Source organism: Pristiophorus japonicus, chromosome 4 (assembly GCF_044704955.1).
Source record: "Pristiophorus japonicus isolate sPriJap1 chromosome 4, sPriJap1.hap1, whole genome shotgun sequence".
Taxonomy (NCBI): Eukaryota; Metazoa; Chordata; class Chondrichthyes; family Pristiophoridae; genus Pristiophorus; species Pristiophorus japonicus.
In genome coordinates this window covers 129,394,899-129,415,064 of record NC_091980.1, presented here as the reverse complement: position 1 = coordinate 129,415,064, position 20,166 = coordinate 129,394,899, and the positions used below count along the sequence as shown (strand labels likewise).

At 42.7% G+C, this 20,166-nt stretch overlaps 2 protein-coding genes and 1 pseudogene across 2 annotated transcripts; all 3 read left to right on the top strand.

The window, feature by feature from the left end:
* The first annotated feature begins 731 nt into the window (after nt 1–731).
* Nucleotides 732–5,052, top strand: LOC139262202 (ferritin heavy chain-like). The gene is made up of 4 exons (XM_070877346.1): nt 732–833; nt 3,681–3,827; nt 4,460–4,585; nt 4,897–5,052. The coding sequence occupies exons 1-4, from the start codon at nt 732–734 to the stop codon at nt 5,050–5,052; spliced, it is 531 nt and encodes a 176-aa protein (XP_070733447.1).
* A 4,157-nt stretch (nt 5,053–9,209) lies between these two features.
* Nucleotides 9,210–12,713, top strand: LOC139262541 (ferritin heavy chain B-like). The gene is made up of 4 exons (XM_070877705.1): nt 9,210–9,311; nt 11,517–11,663; nt 12,075–12,217; nt 12,560–12,713. Exons 1-4 carry the CDS (start codon nt 9,210–9,212, stop codon nt 12,711–12,713), a joined length of 546 nt encoding a protein of 181 aa, XP_070733806.1.
* A 3,238-nt stretch (nt 12,714–15,951) lies between these two features.
* On the top strand, nt 15,952–18,492 carry LOC139262540 (ferritin heavy chain B-like; annotated as a pseudogene).
* The last annotated feature ends 1,674 nt before the right edge of the window (nt 18,493–20,166 follow it).

Sequence of the window (20,166 nt, the reverse complement as noted above, 5' to 3'; positions counted from 1 at the left end):
CTACTGAACAATCCAGAACTATTAAAAAGACACTGACTCGCAAACAACAGAGGATTCAATGAATCTTTCAAGGTGGCCATTAACTGGTCCAGACAGAGCACGGTCGATGGGGTGTTCTCTCCATCTGCCTGCCTCTCTTCCGCGACTTTTTCCGTGCCCGAGTGCCCCTGGAATGGGAGCACGCGGTGTCTGCCGATATGCTTGAGGCTTTCCGTGACCGGTAGGCATCAGAGGGACTGGAGTGCAGCGTGGATACAGGGAAATAAAGTAACATTTTTCAAGTTTTTATGTTAGATTTGTCATAATGTGGATCTTACAGTTTAATCCCTCTTATAAAGGGGGCACTTATTGTTTAAGTGTTTCCGATAGTTGAATTAAACATTCCAATAATTAGCCCAAAGAATAGAGGATCCAATTAAACCTGTGACTCGGGATATTTGAACTGTGTTTGAGGAAAGTTCGGACAATTGAGATCCTCATTGAGTTGTCAGCCAATGAAGCTCATTCTTCAAAGATCTGACTGGCTCTGGGAGTCCATCCCCCTCCTCCCTTTATTTGATTGGTGCTCTGAGAGGCTGCAACTTCTGATTGGGTATTGATGACTGTCACTCATCATCAAGAGTGCCACACCCTGGATTATCCCTCAGTGTAAATATAGGAGTTTGAGCTTTGCTCAATGTTACCTTTGTAATTTGATAAATTTTTTACTTTGAAAAAAATAAAACATTAAGATGGCTTCTCAAGTGCGTCAGAACTACCACCAGGACTGTGAGGATGCTGTCAATAAACAGATCAACATGGAGCTCAATTCCTCCTATTTTTATCTCTCTATGGTGAGTTTTGTGATTTTTGTCACTTCACAATGGAGACTGTGTAATGTCAATTTATGAAATCCTGTGCTGTACCCAAACCACCTTTTTCTATCTGCACACCCCCTTCAATTTATGTCGTTAATTCATTGTAAAGCTACAATATAATACAATTTATCTTCCTGTGAATTCATTAACAAACTCTCTCTGTTCCTTGCAGTAGCTGAATCATCATTATCTGATTATCTTTAAACATTTTCCTGGGCTCTTTAGCTTGATCAAGTTTATTTGGAATAAATTCTACACTCAATGTGAGGAATTCAGAATTTGTATCCTCATTCTAAATCACTCCATGGACTTTCCTTACATTGCTGGTTCAATGGGTGATGTCATAAAAATACAGCTGGGCCATTTAGGAGGGAAGTCAGGAAGTATTCTTTCCCACAAGTGTGGTGGAAATCTGAAACCCTTTCTTTCCCAGCCATCCCTCACCTCCACAGGGGGAGGATGGGAAGAAAGTGTTACAAATGTTTCTGCTTCCCTCCTGTTCCTAGTGTTTCTAACCTCTGAATTTTAAACACCAGTTTGTATCCCTCTGTCTTTCCTCCAACTTTTACCACCAATAAAACAAAAAAAGTTAATCATCAATTGTCTGTGCTCAGCGGCCTCTCCTTTAACCCCTCTGCTTTCCTACCCTGCGATCTTCACAAACGCCTTAAATTCTGAGAGGTTCTCATAACTTTTATTCTGTGGTCTCTGGTTCTCCTCTACAATGCTTTGATTTGTGTAGACTGTGCCAAATTAATGCTGCCTGTGGTAGTTTTAGTTCCTTGGCATGAATGTAGCCAGTAAAATTCAGCTGGTTTTTCTCCTTTTTTGTATGTTATGAATACTACACTATGATTAGATCTCTAGTTTCGGAAGCTGCTTTGACTTCCAATACTGCCCCTCAACTAGCCTATACAAAATATATTTGGGTCAATCTACAATGATTATTGGAATGTGCTACTGGTGACCAGTGTATAAATTTTGTGGCAATTCCTTCACTAATTTCCAGAGCTACAATGAATATTGGGTGCCAAGATTAAGGTTCCAGTTTTGAGCATGTTCAATCAAAGCTGAATTGGTGATCATGGAATGATGCAGTACAGGAGGCCATTCAGTCCATTGTGCCTTGCTGAATGTTGGGTGAAGCGATACAACTCCATGTGTTCCCATAGCCTGCAAATTTGTGCAAATCAGTAAGAGGATGAGACTGGGGAATTAGTAATGGGGCACATAAAGATGGCAGAAAATCTGAACAAATATTTTGTATCTGTCTATGGTAGAGGACAGTAACAACATTCCAATGGTGGATTGTCAAGGGGCTATGGGGTGGGGTGGGGGGGATGCGGGGGAGGAAGTTAATACAATCTCAATCACCTAAGGAGGTAGTACTTAGTAAGATAATGGGGCTAAAGGCAGATACATTTCCTGGACCTGATGGCTTGCATCCTAGAATCTTAAGAGAAGTAGTGGCAGGAATTGTGGATGCATTAGTTGTTTTAATCCAAAATTCCCTGGATTCTGGGGTGGTCCCAGCAGATTGGAAAACTGCAAATATAATGCCCCTATTTTAAAAAAGGAGGCAGACAAAAAGCAGGAAACTATAGACCAGTTGGCCTAATATCTGTGATTGGGAAAATGTTGGAGTCCATTATTAAAGTAGCAGGACATTTGGGAAAAGCAAAATTTGATCATAAATCCATGTTGACTCTGCCTGAAGGGGAAGTTGTGTTTGACAAATTTGCTGGAATTCTTTTGAGGATGTAACAAACAGGGTGGATAGAGGGGAACCAGTGGCTGGTGTATTTAGACTTCCAGAAGGCATTTGACAAGGTGCCACATAAAAGATTGCTGCACAAGGTAAAAGTTCATGGGCTTTGGGGGTAATATATTAGCATGAATAGAGGATTGGCTAAGGAACCGATTCGGGATAAATGGTTCATTCTTTAGTTGGCAACTAGTAACTAATAGTGTCGCAGGGATCAGTGCTGGGACCCCAACTATTTACAATCTATATTACACCCAGTTCCTTCTTCCAAGTTAGTAACATAGCCTAGTTTGCTGTTCCTCCCAGCTTTTTCATCAGTCACATGTGAGGAGGACACACAATTCTGCAAAAGGACATAAGCAGGCTGTGAGTGGGCAAATTTTTGACTGTTGGAAAGGGAGTTCATGCACTTTGGCAGAAAAAGAATCTAAGAGTAGATCTTTATTTAAATGGATAAAAATGAAATTCAGAAGAATGAGGTGATCTTATTGGAATGTATAAGCTTGAGGGGGTTGACTGAGTGCATGTAGAGAGGATGTTTCCACTGATGTGGGAGACTAGAACTAGAGGGCATGATCTTAGAATAAGGGGTTGCCCATTTAAAACTGAGATGAGAAATTTTTTGAGGTTTGTCAATCTGGAATTTATTGCCTCAGAGCTGTGGAAGCTGAGACATTGAATAAATTTAAGCCTGAAATAGTCAGTTTCTTAAATGACAAGGGGTTATGGGGGAGCGGGCGGGGAAGTGGAGAAGAGTCCATCATCAGATCAGCCATGATCTTGAATAACTGAGCAGGCTCGAGGGGCCGTATGGCCTACTCCTGTTCCTATTTCTCATGTTCTTGTGAAGTTTCCATTTGCCAGTTTCCCTATTGCTGGAGGTGAGATTATCCAATGTCTTTGCCAGGTTAGTTGAGTAGGTGTTAGTTTCCATAACTATGTACATACAAGTTCAGTGAGACAGCCCTTGAAAGGAAGAAAAATGAGTGGCTTCTTGTACAATGTCTGAGGATGGGTCTGCCATGCAATAATCAACTACTCTTCTGATCTCTCCATAGTCCTTCTACTTTGACCGGGTTGATGTTGCCCTGCGTCACTTTACTGAGTTCTTCAAGGAGCAGTCACATGAGGAACGTGAGCATGCTGAGAAACTGATGGAATTCCAGAATCGGCGTGGAGGCCGAATCATCTTGTCTGATATCAAGGTTTGGCTCAATATACAAGTGGCCTTCTGTCTGGCTCCCCTTAGACTGATTGGAACCAACTGCTTTAGAATGTATTGGGAACAATTTGCAGCACAGGAACCAGCCATTTGGACAAACTGGACTATGCCGGTGATCAGGATCCAGACATTGTCCTCCCACCTTGCTTTATCGAGCAACATATCCTTCTATTCCTTTTTCCCTCATGTACTTATTTAGCTTCCCCTTAAATACATCTGATATTCACCATCAATGTGACACCAGTGATTGATGGCTTAATGCAGTCATTCTATGTTCTAATACATTGGTTCATGGTAACCTAGACTTCTGATTGCATTTTTTTCATCCTTAATTTCCTTCAATACTGTCCTGTTTCCAAACCTGTTTACTAGTTGTACTATTACATATGTGCCACTAGAGGGCACTACAGTCAGGTTGTAGGTTACCTGTACAGGTATGCCAGGCCAAGTATAACAGGCAGGCCACCATGTGTGATCCTCACACTGGAGTTGCATTAAATGGACTAAGGTCACTACAATACATTGCCTTGTGGAGTCATTATCAGAGCATCTGAAGGCATAAAAAATACTTGTTTGTTTCATCCATTGTAAAGGAACTGTGACTTTCCTCTTCAGAAACCAGAGCAGGATGAGTGGAGCAATGGTCTGGAGGCCATGCGGAGAGCTCTGCAGATGGAGAAGAATGTGAACCAGAGTCTGCTGGATCTGCACAAACTCTCCACTGGGAGCACTGACCCTCATGTAAGTTCCTAATGCTTCAATGTGGACTTTTGGGTAAGTTGCTGTCCTTGAACTTAATTTTAAAAGATCTCCATGCCCAATAGCTTTGTGTTGGGTCTATTTTTGGGGGGAGATATTGTACATGTGTCTGATCCCAGCACCCTTTTTGTACAGCAAGATTTCATCTAAATGATGCAGTAATTCCATCAATTTCAATTGCACCACTTAACTATCCTCCAATCCAAGAGGATTAAAATCCAAACTCCAGGGGTAACCTCCAATGTTCCTTGATATCTGCTACTGTCATAACTCATTTCCATTTTCTCCTTCAGTTGTGTGACTTCCTGGAGACCCACTACTTGGATGAACAAGTGAAGATGATCAAGAAGCTTGGGGATCACATCACCAACCTGAAGAAACTGGGAGCCCCTGAGAATGGCCTGGGAGAGTACCTGTTTGACAAGCACACCCTGGGGGAGAGTGACTGAAGCTTCTGACCAGTACTCGTGTGTGGGTGTCCTGGGCTCTTGATGTGAAATGTAATTAACTAAATAAACTGTTCAACATTGGACTGGGTTTTGTCTCCTTGCAAGTTTGAGTGGTTGCTTATTTTCCATTTACCATAACTTGTTTGCAGCACAAGTATTGCACTCAGCTATGCAACAGTCATACATTGGTTACAGCCCGCGAGGCCATTCAGCCCATCGAACCTGTGCTGGCTTGCCAAGAGCACTTCAGCTAGTCCTATTCCCCTGCACTTTCCCTGTAGCACTGCAATTTTTATTCTTTCAGCTACTTGTTCAATTCCACGATTGAATCTGCCTCCACCACCCTCTCAGGCAGTGCAGTCCAGATACTAAGCACTCACTGCATAAAAGTTTTTCCTCATGTCCGCTGTGGTTCTTCTGTCAATCACCTTAAATCTGTGTCTGCTGGTTCTCAACCCTTCTGCCAGTGGGAACAGTCCTAATAATTTTTCTCTTTTTGCTGGGTTAATTTTAATATTTATATTCATAAAAACATATAGGAGCAGTAGTAGGCCATTCAGTCTTTTAAGCCTGCACCGCCATTCAATATGATCAAAACTGATCCTTTAACATCACCATGTTCATGCTTTTACCCCATAGCCCTTGATGCCTTTTGTATCAAGATATCTATCTTTCTTCCTCCTTTTTAAATAGTGAGGTTACATTTGCCACCATCCAATCCGCAGCAACTGTTCCATAATCTATAGAATTTTGAAAGATGACAACCAATGCATTCACTATTTCGATGGTTATCACTTTTAATACTCTGGGATGCAGATTATCAGGGCCCTGGCGATTTATCAGCTTTCAGTCCCATTAATTTTTCCAGCACTATTTTCTTACTCATATTCATTCCCTTTAATTTCTCTTGCTCACTAGACCTTTAGTTTCCTAGCATTTCTGGGATGTTATTTGTGTCCTCTTCTGTGAAGACAGCTGAAGTATTTAATTGTTCTGCCATTTCCTTGTTCCCCATTATAAATTCTCCTGTTTCTGACTGTAAAGGACCTACATTTATCTTCAATATCTTTTTCTTTTTACGTACTTGTAGAAACTTTTGCTGTCGGTTTTTATGATCTTTGCAAGTTTAATCTCATACTCATTTTTCCCTCTTAATCAATCTCTTGATCCTTTTTTGATGAATTCTAAACTGTTCCCAATCCTCAGGCTTGCTATTTTTTCTGGCAATTTTGTATAACTCCTCTTTGGATCGAATATTACCCTTAATTTATTTTGTAAGATGTGGTTGGGCCAATTTTCCTTTTGTGTTTTTGTACCAGAAAGGAATGTATAAATGTCGCAATTCATGCATTCGTTCCTTAAATGTTAGCCGTTTACTATCTATCGTCATGACTTTTAATTAATATTCTCAATCTATCATAGACAATTAATTCCTTACACCTTCGTAGTTTCCTTTGTTTAGATTTATGACCCGAGTTTTGGATTGGACTACTTCACTTTCCATCTTCTTGAAGAATTTCTTCATGAATTCAATCATGTTATGGTCACTCTTCCTTAAAGGACCCTGCATAAAAAGACAATTAATTAACCCCTTTTCATTGCACAAAACCCAATCTACGACAGATATCCAGACATGTTGAAGACCTCATTTCAATTCTACGTATATCTTGCAAATTCTATTCATGCATTTCATTCTTGTGTTGCAATGCTGTAATACAACAGCTGAACTGGTCAAGTGTCTTAAAGGAGGCAGAGAGGTTTACATCATGTGATTAGTCCATTTGGCCCCTCAAGCCTGCACCTCCATTCAGTAATATCATGACTGATCTGATCTTGGCCTCAACAATTTCCTGCCTGTTCCCCATAACCTTTGTCTCCCTTATCGTTCAAAAATCCATCTATCTCCACCTTAAATGTATTCAATGACGCAGCCTCCACAGCTCTCTGGGGTTGAGAATTCCAAAGATTCACCACCGACTGAGTGAAGAAATTTCTCCTCATCTCAATCCTAAATGGCCGACTGCTTATTCTGAAACTGTGAGCACGTATTCTAGACTCCCCAGCCAGGGGAAACATCCTCCCTACATCTATCCTGTCAAGCCCCATCAGAATGTACTGCAGAATTACCGTAGTACATGTAAAATCAGACAGAATGCACAAGTGCAAAAGGTGTCTTCTCAGATATTTAAAACATAAAAAAAAACACATACACATTCAAAACTTGCATGGATCTAATAATAGGGGCGAGGCAGTCCTACAAATACAAAGGTATCGAGATGCGCTGCTGGGTGGGAAATAGCATTAAATTTGGGAACATGCAAGAGAATGAGAGAAGGGAAGTTAATTCGACAGTGGGAACACAAACTAAATGGCTCTGGGCCACAAGCCACCAACACAGGAGTTGAGTCTGGGAATCGCGGAGGCAGAGACCGTGGAGAATTTAGAGATGATTGAGCTAGATATTGACAGACAAGAGGTAGTACTGAGGGAGTGCTGCACTGTCAGAGGTGCAGTACTGAGGGAGCATTGCACTGTCAGAGGGACAGTACTGAAGGAGCGCTGCACTTTCGGAGGGGCAGTACTGAGGGAGTGTTGCACTGTCAGAGGTGCAGTACTGAGGAGTGCTGCACTGTTGGAACGGCAGTACTAAGGAACTACTGCACTATTGGAGGGGCAGTACTGAGGGAGCGCTGCACTGTCAAAGGCGCAGTACTGAGGGAGTGCTGCACTGTCGGAGGGGCAGCACTGCGGGAGCGCTGCACTGTCAGAGGGGCAGTACTGAGGAAGCGCTGCACTGTCGGAGGGGCAGTACTGAGGGAGACCAGCACTGTCGGAGGGGCAGTACTGAGGAAGACCAACACTGTCGGAGGTGCTGCCTTTCGGATGAGGCGCCAGACCGCTGCTCACTTAGGTGGACATAAAAGATCTCAGGATGGTATTTCGAAGAAGCGCAGGGGGAGTTCTCTCTGTTGTCCTTGACAATATTTATCCCTCAACCTAAACAGATTATCTGGTCATTATCACACTGCTGTTTGCGGGAGCTTGCTGTGCGCAAATTGTCTGCCGCACGCATTGTTGTAATTTCCTACATTACAACATTGACTATACTTCCAAAAATACTTCATTTGTTGTAAAGACCTTTGGGACATCTTGAGACCATGAAAGGCGCTATATAAATGTAATTATTTCTTCTTTCTAATAGGATAAGCGTTCCCAAGGCTGCCACAATGAAGTCTAGATGCAAGGAGATATTCGGATGCAAGTCTTTCTTTCTTTTTGGACAGCAGTCCATTTCATTGTTTGTAAAATGTCATGGTAACATAACAAGAACTCAAAATCCCACGGTCCTCGCCACATTCTAGCTCCTGTGTGTACAGGTGCTCACTAAACTTGGAAGTGATGGAGTATCTGAGCACTTGCGCTTGTCACATTCCTCACACGCACTGTCCAGTCACCTGACCCGCTGTCGGTTGCTTTGCAGACTCACTGGTCTGCCTTTGGATGTTGCATCCGCAGATACCTGAAAATGTTCAACCCACTGAACCGCGCAGAACTATTAAAAAGACACTGACTTGCAAACAACGGAGGCTTCAATTAACCTGGGCAAGTGGGCCATCAACAGGGTCGGGCAGCGGCTGTTCGAGGTGTTCATTCGGTCCGACTGCCCATCTCTCTTCCGCGGCTACGTTCGCGCCCGGGTGTCCCTGGAGATGGAGCATGCGGTGTCCATCGGCACGCTCGTAGCCTTCCGTGAGAGAAGAGACTGGAGTGCATCATCACCCCGGGTATAGAATTTTAATTTAATTTCTTAAGTTTCCTTTAACATATTTTTTAGCAGTCTTTATTGGTTATGCTCCTTTAAAAAGGGGGTACATGCTTGACTTTATATTGACAATTGCCGGCAAAAAGCAGAGTCAGTCAATGATGTTCATTCTTCAAAGTTCATGACTGGCGCTGGGAGTCATGGCCCCTCCTCCCTTTACTTGATTGGTGCTCTGACAGAGGCTGCAACTTGTGATTGGGTATTGAGGAATGTCACTCACAGCTAGGCTGTCCACCCCTGGATTATCCAGCAGTTTCAAGACAGGAGTTTGAAATGAGCTAAGTCTCAGCTTCTTGCTTCAATAAGGCTTAGAATTTTGGAAAAGCAAATTAGGATGGCTTCTCAAGTGCGTCAGAACTACTACAAGGACTGTGAGGCTGCTGTCAACCAGCAGGTCAACATGGAGCTCTGTTCCTCCTATATTTACCTCTCCATGGTGAGTCTTCTATTTCTGAGCACTTCACAATGGAACCTGTGCAATGTGAATTTACTGGATTCTGTGCTGTATCCGGCCCACCCCTCACTTGTTACACAGTGAATTCATTTGTTAAAGCTATACTATAATATACGATATCACCTTGTGTATTCTTTAACAAACTGCCTCTCTATTCCATGCAGTACCTGAGCCATATTTGGAGAATCTTAATGACTCACTTTCCTGGGCTCTTGTGAGCTTGTAGTTGAAGTTTGTTTGGAATACACTCTGCATTCAATGCATGGAATTCTGAATTCATATCCTCATTTCTAAACCACTCCATGGCCTTTCCCTACCTTGCTGTTTGCAATGAGGGTATTCCATCTTCAAATTAGAACCAGGCCATTTAGGAGGGAAGTCGGGAAGCAATTTTTCAAACGTGTGTTGGAATTCTGGAACATAGTTTCTCTCCCTGCTTCCCACATTCCACCCACCCAAGGCTGTGGCTGCCTGGGCAAGGTTTTTGTTGGGTAAGGGTATCAAGAGATTAGAACATAAGAAATAGGAGTAGGCCATTTGGCTGATCTTCTCCCTCAATTCCACCTTCCTGCACTATCCCCATAATTTCGGTAGTTCCCAAAAATTCATTGACCTCTGTCTTGAAAATACTCAACGACTGAGCATCCACAGTTCTCTGGGGTAGAGAATTCCATAAATTCATCACCCTCTGAGTGAATAAATTTCAACTCCTCTCAGTCTTTAATGGCCAACCCCTTGTTCTCAGACTGTGACCCCCCTGGTTCTATATTTCCCCAGTTAGGGTAAATATTTTTTCATTAACCCTGTCAAGCCCCTTAAGAATTTTGTTTAATTAGATTTGTACCTCATTCTACTAAACTCTAGAACATTAGCCTAGTCTACTCAATCTTTCCACATAGGGCCATCTCTTCATTCCAGGAACAAGTCTAGTGAACCTTTGTTGTTCCACCTCTAATTCAAGTATGTCCTTCGTTTGGTAAGGAGAACAGGACTGTCGACAATACTCCAGGTGTGTCCTCCCCAATGCCCTATATAATTATAGCAAGACTTCTTTACTCTTGAACTCTAATCTCTTTGTAACAAAAGCTAACCTACCATTTGCTTTCCTAATTACTTGCTGGATAATTGGAGTTAAGCTGCAGATCTGACCATTGAACGGTGGAACAGGTTTGAGGGGCTGAATGGCCGACTCCTGTTCCTAATGTTCTTGACCTCCTCGCTTTAGGTACCAGTTTTTGCCCTTCTGTCTTTTCTCTAACTGTCTTTGTTTTATTGGTGGTAAAGCCTTCAGCCATTTTCCCCCTAATTCAGCAGGACTCTCCCTTAACCCCTCTGCTTCCCTACCTTGACCTTTACTGATGACCTCAAACTCTGAGGGGTGGTATCTGGTTGTTTGCTGGAATGCCTTGATGTTTAATGTTGAAGGTGCCAAATGAATGCTGCTTAGTTTTGGTTCCATGGGATGAATGTAGCCAGTAACCCTTGGGCCAGATGTACTACGTGACTTGTGCACTGTGACTAGATCTCTACTTTAAGGGGTTTGCTACTAGTTCCAGTAGTGCTCCTTGGCTAGCCTGTACAACATCGATCTAGGTCAATAAACCATGATTAGAGTGGTACTGTTAATAGTAATCTCTCTCATTTGTAACTCTACAATTGGGTGCCAAGATTAAGCTTATTGTTTGAGCATGTTCTATCAAAGCTGAATTGGTAACCATGGGATGATATAGCACCAAAGAAGGCAATTCAGCCCATCAAGCATGTCTGAAAGTTGGGTGGAGCTATCAAACTAGTCCCACTCCCCTGCTTGATCCCAAAGCCCTGCAAATTTGTCCATATTATGTCTATTTTTAACTGTTGCCATTTAATTTACTTCCTCCATCCTTTTCAAGCAGCCCATGCATTTAAAAAAAAAGTTTCCCATTGCTGCCTCTGGTCCTCATCCTTTTGCCAATCACCTTTTATGATTTTCTATTATCCAGCCTCCCTATTGCGAGGGGATTATCCCCTCTCTACCACATTAGTGAAGTCAGTAAGCTGCTGCTAGCTTGTTTAACATTGTACATGGAAATTCAGGGAGACTTTGAACCCTTTGAAAGAAGCAAAATTGAGTTTGACTATATGTACAATACTCACAATAATGGATCTGCCATGTGATACCCAACTATGCTTCTGATCTCTCCGCAGTCCTTCTACTTTGACCGGGATGATGTTGCCCTGTGTCACTTTGCTGAGTTCTTCAAGGAGCAGTCACATGAGGAACGTGAGCATGCTGAGAAACTGATGGAATTCCAGAATCGGCGTGGAGGACGGATCATCTTGGCAGACATCAATGTTTGGCTCCATAAACGAGGGGCCTTCTGTCTGGCTCCTCTTAGACTGATTGATCCCAATACATTCTAAAGCAGTTGGTTCCAATTTATAGCACAGGAACCAGCCATTTGGACAAACTGGTCTATGCCGGTGATTAGGCTCCAGACATCTCCTCCCACCTTGCTTTATCGAGCAACATACCCTTCTATTCCATTTTCCCTCATGTACTTATTTAGCTTCGCCTTAAATACATCTATGCTATTCACCTGATCAATTTGACTCCAGTGGTTGATGGCTTAATGCAGTAATTCTATATTCTAACACAGTGTTTCATGGTATCCTAGACTTCTGATTACATTTTTTTCATCCCTAATTCCTTCAATACTGTGTTTTGTTTAATCCATTTTAAATGAATGAGAATTTTCTCTTCAGAAACCAGAGCAGGATGAGTGGAGCAATGGTCTGGAGGTGATGCAGAGAGCTCTGCAGATGGAGAAGAATGTGAACCAGAGTCTGTTGGATCTGCACAAACTCTCCACTGGGAGCACTGACCCTCATGTAAGTTTCTCATGTGGGTTTCTGGGTAAGTTGGAGGTGGTGGAACCTTGCTGTCCTTGAGCCTATTCCAAAGATCTCTGTCCAATAGCTTCATGTTGGTGTGTTTTTTTTTGTGGGGGGTGGGGGTGGCGAGGTAGGAAGGGACAGGAGGCTGGCCTACTGTGATCATTGACTAGTAAATGTGTCCCCGCAACTATCGTGCAGCAAGTTTAGTCTAAATGGTGCAGTAATTCCATTGATTTCAATTGCACTACTGACCTATTCTACAATTTAAGAGGATTAAAATCCAAACTCTCGAGGGATAAGCTCTGAAGTTCTTTGATATCTGCTCATGGGCATAACTCGTTTCCCTCTTTCAGTTGTGACTTCCTGGAGACCCACTACTTGGATGAACAAGTGAAGATGATCAAGAAGCTTGGAAATCACATCACCAACCTGAAGAGACTGGGAGCCCCTGAGAATGGCTTGGGAGAGTACCTGTTTGACAAGCACACCCTGGGGGAGAGCGATTGAACTGACTGCCAGGAACAAGCTTATTGTGTTTTATATAATTGTGTGCGAGATTCAATCAAGTAGAGAATGATGACTAGTGACTTTGTATAGGTTGAGACCTGTGCTCTTGGTGTGAAATGTAATTAACTGTAAATAAACTGCCCAATATTGGACTGTGTTTTGTCTCCTTGTAAATTCGAGTGGTTGCTTATCTTCAGATTAACATGAATTGGTTTACATCAGACTAGAATTACACTGGGCTGTGTAACAGCTTTATTTTCGATTTTCCTTTAGATGTAAGTTTAATTTACTGAGCTGGATATTCAGTGTTGCATGTCGAAGATCTAATTTCAATTTGGTTTATAACTTGGGAGCAAATTGTCTTCTTGCCTTTCAGTGATTGTGTTGCAGCAGAGGTGAAGATAAATGCTGTAACACAACAATTTGCCGATTTTATATAGCTCCTTTAACATAGTACATTTCACTAAGACATTTTGCAGGAGTGTCACTAAATACAATTTGAGTGAGACACATGAGACAGGAAGGTATTAAGGAGTGTCTTGGACGAGGGGGGAGGGAAGAGAATTTTCGGGGTGTGAACTTTGAGCTTGGGCCAAAGTAACTGCTTCTACTGGTAAATATTCTTTCTGCTCTCTGCATCAATGGCAACTCTCTTTAATCCCTCAATACAACAAACTCTCAGCTGCTGTAACTGTATTAAAATGCAAGGAGAGTTTGCCAATGAATTAGAGTGACATTATTTCATTCCCAGAAACAATCCAATTTCAAGAATGGTATCTGCTTGGGAAGAACAGTCTAGGTATTTATTGTCAGCTTCTACCAATCCCACTGAGTAGTACCTGTGGGATACACTGCAGGTCGCTCACGGAACCAAGCTCCATGCTGCTGCTGCAGAATTTCTGTGCTACTTTACCCACAAAATTGACCAGAACGACTGTGGCGACCAGCAATGTCTGAGCTCATTGTGGGAGCTCCCTGAACCCAGGGTACTAAAGGTAACTATGATTGTGAAATACACCTGAAATAATATATTTACTTACTGGCCTCTTGGGGCAAAAAGTGTGGATTCCTTTTAGGGGAGAGGACTGAATTTGGTTCTTAACATTTTCTCTGTTTTGTCTCTCTCTGGATTGAATAACCTGTCTACTTCGACTCCTACATGTATAAAAAGTTGTACAAGGCATTAAAGGGAGAAGTAATCATGAATTGCACTCGAATAACATGTAATTCTTCGGGAAAGAGTAAATGTATTTCATTAAATGCAAAAAGCAGTTAACTTAAACACCAAGCAAAAACAATAGATATTTCTCCTGCCTCACCACACCCTTCCACAAATTAATAAACCCAATACAGCTCCTCCATAATCTTATCCATTTGTGCATTTCATACCAAATAGCAATCAGCCTCTCCAAATCCTGCTGGATCCCCATGTGTCTCTTTCACTGCAGGAATGGATTCAAATGTTCACACTACAACTGTTTATCCAATGTTTATAAATTAATTATTTGAGAACTGCACTGCGTGCAATAAAATTGCCATCTTCAGTCATTCCTTGTTAATGTCTTTACATCTCTCCAAGTTTCCAGTCACCTTATTTGCTATTGTATGAAAATTCATCAAGGGCCAAGGAAGCATCTCACCACCTTGGGCTTTCTGTGCCTATCACCATCTCGATTCCCCACAGGGAGTGACACTGAATTCGAAGAGATCCTGTGGAAAGGATCAAAGGTTCCCTCAGACCCAGTAACCATAGGCCTGAATCAAAGTCTCGAGTGCCCACCGGGGTGGCCATTGAGTGTGACTATGTGATGTCCATCAGTTTGCTCAAAGCCCTTTGTGACTGCATCATGGATCCTTTGACCAATACAGGTGTAAATACCCAGATCCATGTTTGGTTCAGGTGGGTCAACATTCTCTCTCTATCCACTCTATCAAACTTTTCATAATTATAAGGATCTGTGGTGTGATTGGTGGCTCCGGATCTGATTCATTGCCACTCCCTCTGCCCCATCTAAAGCAGAGTTTTAATCCAAGCGAATGCCTCTCATCAGCTAATCCAGGACTGAACCACTTCTGCACTGAAACCAGACATCATGGCTTTGGATCTCAGAGAAACACCAACATGAAAGGCAAAGGACCAGAGAGGAGAGATGAGAATTGTTTTTACACAGCGAGTTGTTGTGATCTGGAACACACTGCCTGAAAGGGCCATGGAAGCAGATTCAACAGTAACTTTGAAAAGGGAATTGGATATATAAGAGGAAAGAAAAATATTGTCGGGCGATGGGGAAGGAACTGAGGAGTGGGACTAATTGGATCACTCTTTCAAAGAGCCTGCACAGGCATGATGGCCTCCTTCTGTGCTGTATGAATCTATGACGAGGCACAGTTACAGAACAACTGAAGAGGGTGCAAAAAAGATTTACAAGGATAATACCAGAAATGTGAGGGTATACCTATCGTGAATGGATAAACAGGCTGAGTCTCTTTACTCTTGAAAAGAGAACGCTGAGGGGGGGCGGGGGGGTGACCTAATAGAGGTCCTTATAATTATGAAAGGTTTGATAGAGTGGATACAGAGAGAATATTTCCACTTGTGGGGAAGAGCAAAACTAGAGGCCATCAATATATGATAGACACCAAGAAATCCAATAGGGAATTCAGGACAACCGTCTTTACGCAGAGAGTGGTGAGAACGTTGAACTCGCTACCACAGGTAGTGGTTTAAGTGAACAGTATGGAAGCATTTAAGGGGAGGATAGACAAGCATAAGATGGAGAAGGGAATAGAGGGTTATGCTGATAGATGTAGAGGAAAGGCGAGGCTCGACTGGAACATAAACACCGGCATGGACTGATTGGGCCAAATGGCATATTTTCCAAAGCTCTGATTGGCTCTGGGCTTCAGCCCCACCCCGCCCCCCCCAAAAAAAAAGCAAGAATATGGTGTTGAGATAGAGGATCAGCCATGATCAAATTGAATGATGGTGCAGACTCTAGGGGCCGAATGACCTACGACTGCTCCTATTTTTCTATGTTTTCTTTGTTAATTGGTAACTGGATTCAAGGAAGATTCCTGATTGGCTCTCAGGGATTGTCAATCATCATTGGTGATGTCATTCCTTCTTTGAATTCAGGCTGTCCCAGTCGTATAAATACAGGAGCTTGTGTGAGAAAGGGTCAGTGTTAGAACGTGGCAGGTGATTGTGAGAAATAATAGTATAATATAGATAGTGAAGATGGCCTCTCAAGTGTGTCAGAACTACCACAAGGACTGTGAGGCTGCTGTCAACAAGCAGATCAATATGGAGCTCTGTTCCTCCTAAGTTTACCACTCTATGGTGAGTCTTGTATTTTTGTATTCTGAAAAGTTGGAAATTCTCCAGTTTGATGAACTGTCTTTAAACTGTATTTTTCTGGACTTCCTTTCCTGGGGGAGAAGAGTCTATGGGCAGTGAGGACTTCAGGTGTGTAATACAGGGGGATCTTGTTGAGTTAATGGACTGCTCCTTGTAGCAGCTACCCTCTATTGAGGTTTAATATCTGAAACCAGCTCAGCTGCTGCCTGAGTGTGTGACAGAAGAGCACAAACCTGGTCAGGGGCCTGTTGACCTGAGACAATGTTCAGTTTCAGTGGGGGGACTGTAGTGAGTGAAATGTGGACAGCTCCTCACTAGTGTTCTCATTAATTGGAGGTGAAGTACTGAGAATCCTGGTGTTGGAGCCTTGCTCACTGCTGAGATCTCTATTACACTATTGGTGTGTAAACTACTGGAGTAGAGGATTGTTCGCACTATCTGAATCTTGAAGTAGAATGGAGAATAATCATTTCTATAGTGCCTTTCACTACCTTGGAATGTCCCAAAGTGCTTTGTAGCCAATGAAGGAGTTAAGTGTAGTTACCTGTTATGTGGGAAATGTTGCACCCAATAAGTGCACAGTAAGCTCCCACAAACAGCAATGAGATAATGATCAGATCATCTGTTTTAGTGGTGTTGGTTGAGGGATAAGTATTAGCCAGGACACTGCAGAGAGCTCCCTGCAGTAGTACATGGAACATAGGAGTAGGCCATTGGCCCCTCGAGCCTGCTCTGTCATTCAATAAGATCATTGCTGATCTTCTACCTCAACTCTAGTTTCCTGCAGTGTCCCTATATCCCTTTGTTCCCTTAATATCCAATAATCTATTGATCTGTCTTGAATATACTCTTCTGGGGTAGTGAATTCCAAAGATTCACCACCCTCTGAGGGAAGAAATTTCTCCTCCCCTCAGTCCTGAATGGAAATTTCTCCTCCACTCAGTCTTATTCTTGACTACCCAGCCAGGGGAAACATCCTCCCTGCATCTACCCTGTCCAGCGCTGTAAGAATTTTGTATGTTTCATTGAGATCACCTCTAATTCTTTTTCTTAACTCTAGATAATATAGGCCTAGTGTAAATGTCTCTTCCTTGAGATCTTTCACATCCACCTGAGACGGGGCCTCTGTTTGACCGGAAGTATTACTTGTCCAGGAGTAGAATTGAGTTTTACTGGGCATCCCTAATCCTGTTACAGGGAGGAGTGGTTATCCAACTCCGATTAGTGAAGTGAAATGCACTTTAGCTAGTTCACAAATGGTATTTATTTTTGAAAGACTCAGAATTAGCTAACTAAGGGGAAAATAATAATCTTGCATTGTGTATGAAGATCTAAGTCTGAAGAAGCTGTTTAAAATTCTCTCTGTAGTCCTTCTATTTTGACCGGGATGATGTTGCCCTGAGTCACTTTGCTGAGTTCTTCAAGGAGCAGTCACACGAGGAACGTGAGCATGCTGAGAAACTGATGCAATTCTTGAATCGGCGTGGAGGACGGATCATCATGTCTGACATCAAGGTTTGATTCAATAAATGAGTGGCCTTCTGTCTGGCTCCCCTTGGACTGATTGATTGTTTGAAATACTTTCTGAAGCAATTGGTTCCAATTTGATTCCGTGGTTCTGGTGGTGGAATGCAGTAATTCTATATTTCTGACACATTGTTTATGGTAACATGGACGTCTGGTTGCTTTTTCACCACTATTTTCCTTGTTCTGTCTTGTGTATTTTGTTTGTTCCATTGTAAGTGAACTACCTGTGACTTTCCTCTTCAGAAACCAGAGCAGGATGAGTGGAGCAATGGTCTGGAGGTGATGCAGAGAGCTCTGCAGATGGAGAAGAATGTGAACCAGAGACTGCTGGATCTGCACAGACTCTCCACTGGGAGCACTGACCCTCATGTAAGTTCCTCATGTGGGTTTCTGGTTAAGTTGGAGGTGGTGGAACATTGCTGTCCTTGAGCTGTTTCAAAAGAGCTCCATGCCCATGACCCCCTTTGTTTTTCGGTGTCACTCGTGGGTTCTTCAGCGGGTGGGGAGAGGACTAGGAAGTTGGCCTACTGTGGACATCGAGAAGTAAATGTGTCCCAGTGATTCTAGGATCTAAGCTCACATTGTACAGGAGTTACTGGATCATTAGAGCAAATTTACATCAATCTCAATTGCCCAACTTGACCCTCCTCCAGTCCAAGACTTAACATCCCACCTCGAGGGGAAGCTCTGATGTTGTGTGATATCTGCTACTGGCCATAACTAGTTTCCCTCTTTCAGTTGTGTGACTTCCTGGAGACCCACTACTTGGATGAACAAGTGAAGATGTTCAAGAAGCTTGGCGATCACATCACCAACTTGAAGAGACTGGGAGCCCCTCAGAATGGTGTGGGGGAGTACCTGTTTGACAAGCACACCCTAGGGGAGAGTGACTGAATCTTGTGTTCTGTACTTGTGTTTTATATAAGTGTGAGACTCTGTCCTGTAGAGAATGATGGCTTGTGAATTTGTACAGGCTGTGAGAACTGGGCTATTGATGTGAAATGTAATTAACTGCAAATATACTTTCCAATATTGGACTGGGTTTTGTCTCCTTGTAAATTTGAGTGGTTACTTCTCTTCAGATTAACATTTGGTTTACTTCAGACAAGAATTACACTGGGCTATGTAACCGCTTTATTTTCCTCTTTCCTTCAGGAGTAAGTCTAATTTATTGAGCTGGATATTCATGGTTGAAGATCTAATTTCAATTCTGTTTATACCTTGGGAGCAAATTGTCTTCATGCATTTCTATATTGTGTTGCAACAATAGGTGAAGAGAAATGCTGTAACACAACTTGCTGATTATATAGCTCCTTTAACATAGTAAATGTTCCAAAGCATTTTGCAGGAGTGTCAGTATATTTGAATGAGACAGGAAAGATGAACAAACTCTTGGTCAAACAGGGAGGCTTTAAGGGTGTGTCTTAAAGGAGGTGGGAGGGAAGAGAATTTTCGGGGTGTGAACACTGAGCTTGGGCCACAGTAACTGCTTCTACTGGTAAATATTCTTTCTGCTCTTTGCATCAATGGCAGCTCTCTTTAGTCCCTCAACATAACAAACTCTCAGCTGCTGTAATGTTGGCAAACTCTCCTTGCATTTTAACAATGAATTAGAGTGACACCATTTAATTCCAGGAACAATCCAATTTCAAGTATGGTATCTGCCCTGGGAAGAACAGTCTAGGTATTTTAAAGTAAGCTTCTACCAATCCCACTGAGTTGTCCCTGTGGGATACACTGCAGGTCACTCACACAACCAAACTCCATGCTGCTGCTGTAGACTTTCTGGTCAATTTTGTGGATAAAGTAGCATGGAATGATTGTGGAGACCAGCAATGTCTGAGCTCATTGTGGGAGCTCCCTGAACCCATGGTATTGTAAGTGGTTTTGCTCTGTTATTTCAAATCACCCTTCCCCATTCCCCCACCCCCTTAATCACTTCTAGACCCCAGGATTATAGTAGTGAACAGCATACACCATTATAGACAGATCTTTCAGTCTCAACCATCACAATGCTTTTATTCGAGTTAAAGCACACACTTGCTTCCAGTATAAAACACCCTGGTGGTGTGAAACAAACACAGTAAAACACACAACACTGCCCCATCTGAACAGGCCCCTACTGCAAAGTATCCACTACTAACACACTCCTGATTGAGTGGTGCAATATTGATCCAATCTGTCCAACAGACTGTGCTTATGCCTAAACTCCTAATGCTTGAATGGGACACACGACACCCCTTCACACTATGCGGTGGTCTAAAGGATATGTGGGCTGGGATAATGCTCACCAGTTACCCCTCTGGCTTACTCGCTGCTTCTCCCGATGCGTCGTATCTTCTGGTTCGGTACCAACCTGTGGTTTGCAAGTCCGAGTCTCAAGGTCAGGTTCCCAGTCAAAATAGTGAGGCTCTTTTTTCTCGTAGATGGTTTATTCTCTCTGTCCCAGACAGAGTACTCGGTCCCTGAATGCGTTGAACGAAGCAAGCAAGTGTAGAAGAGGAATGAGAGATGGCAGCAAACTGTCTTCTCTTATACCTAAAAAATGTTACTGAATCCTTGCGCCAA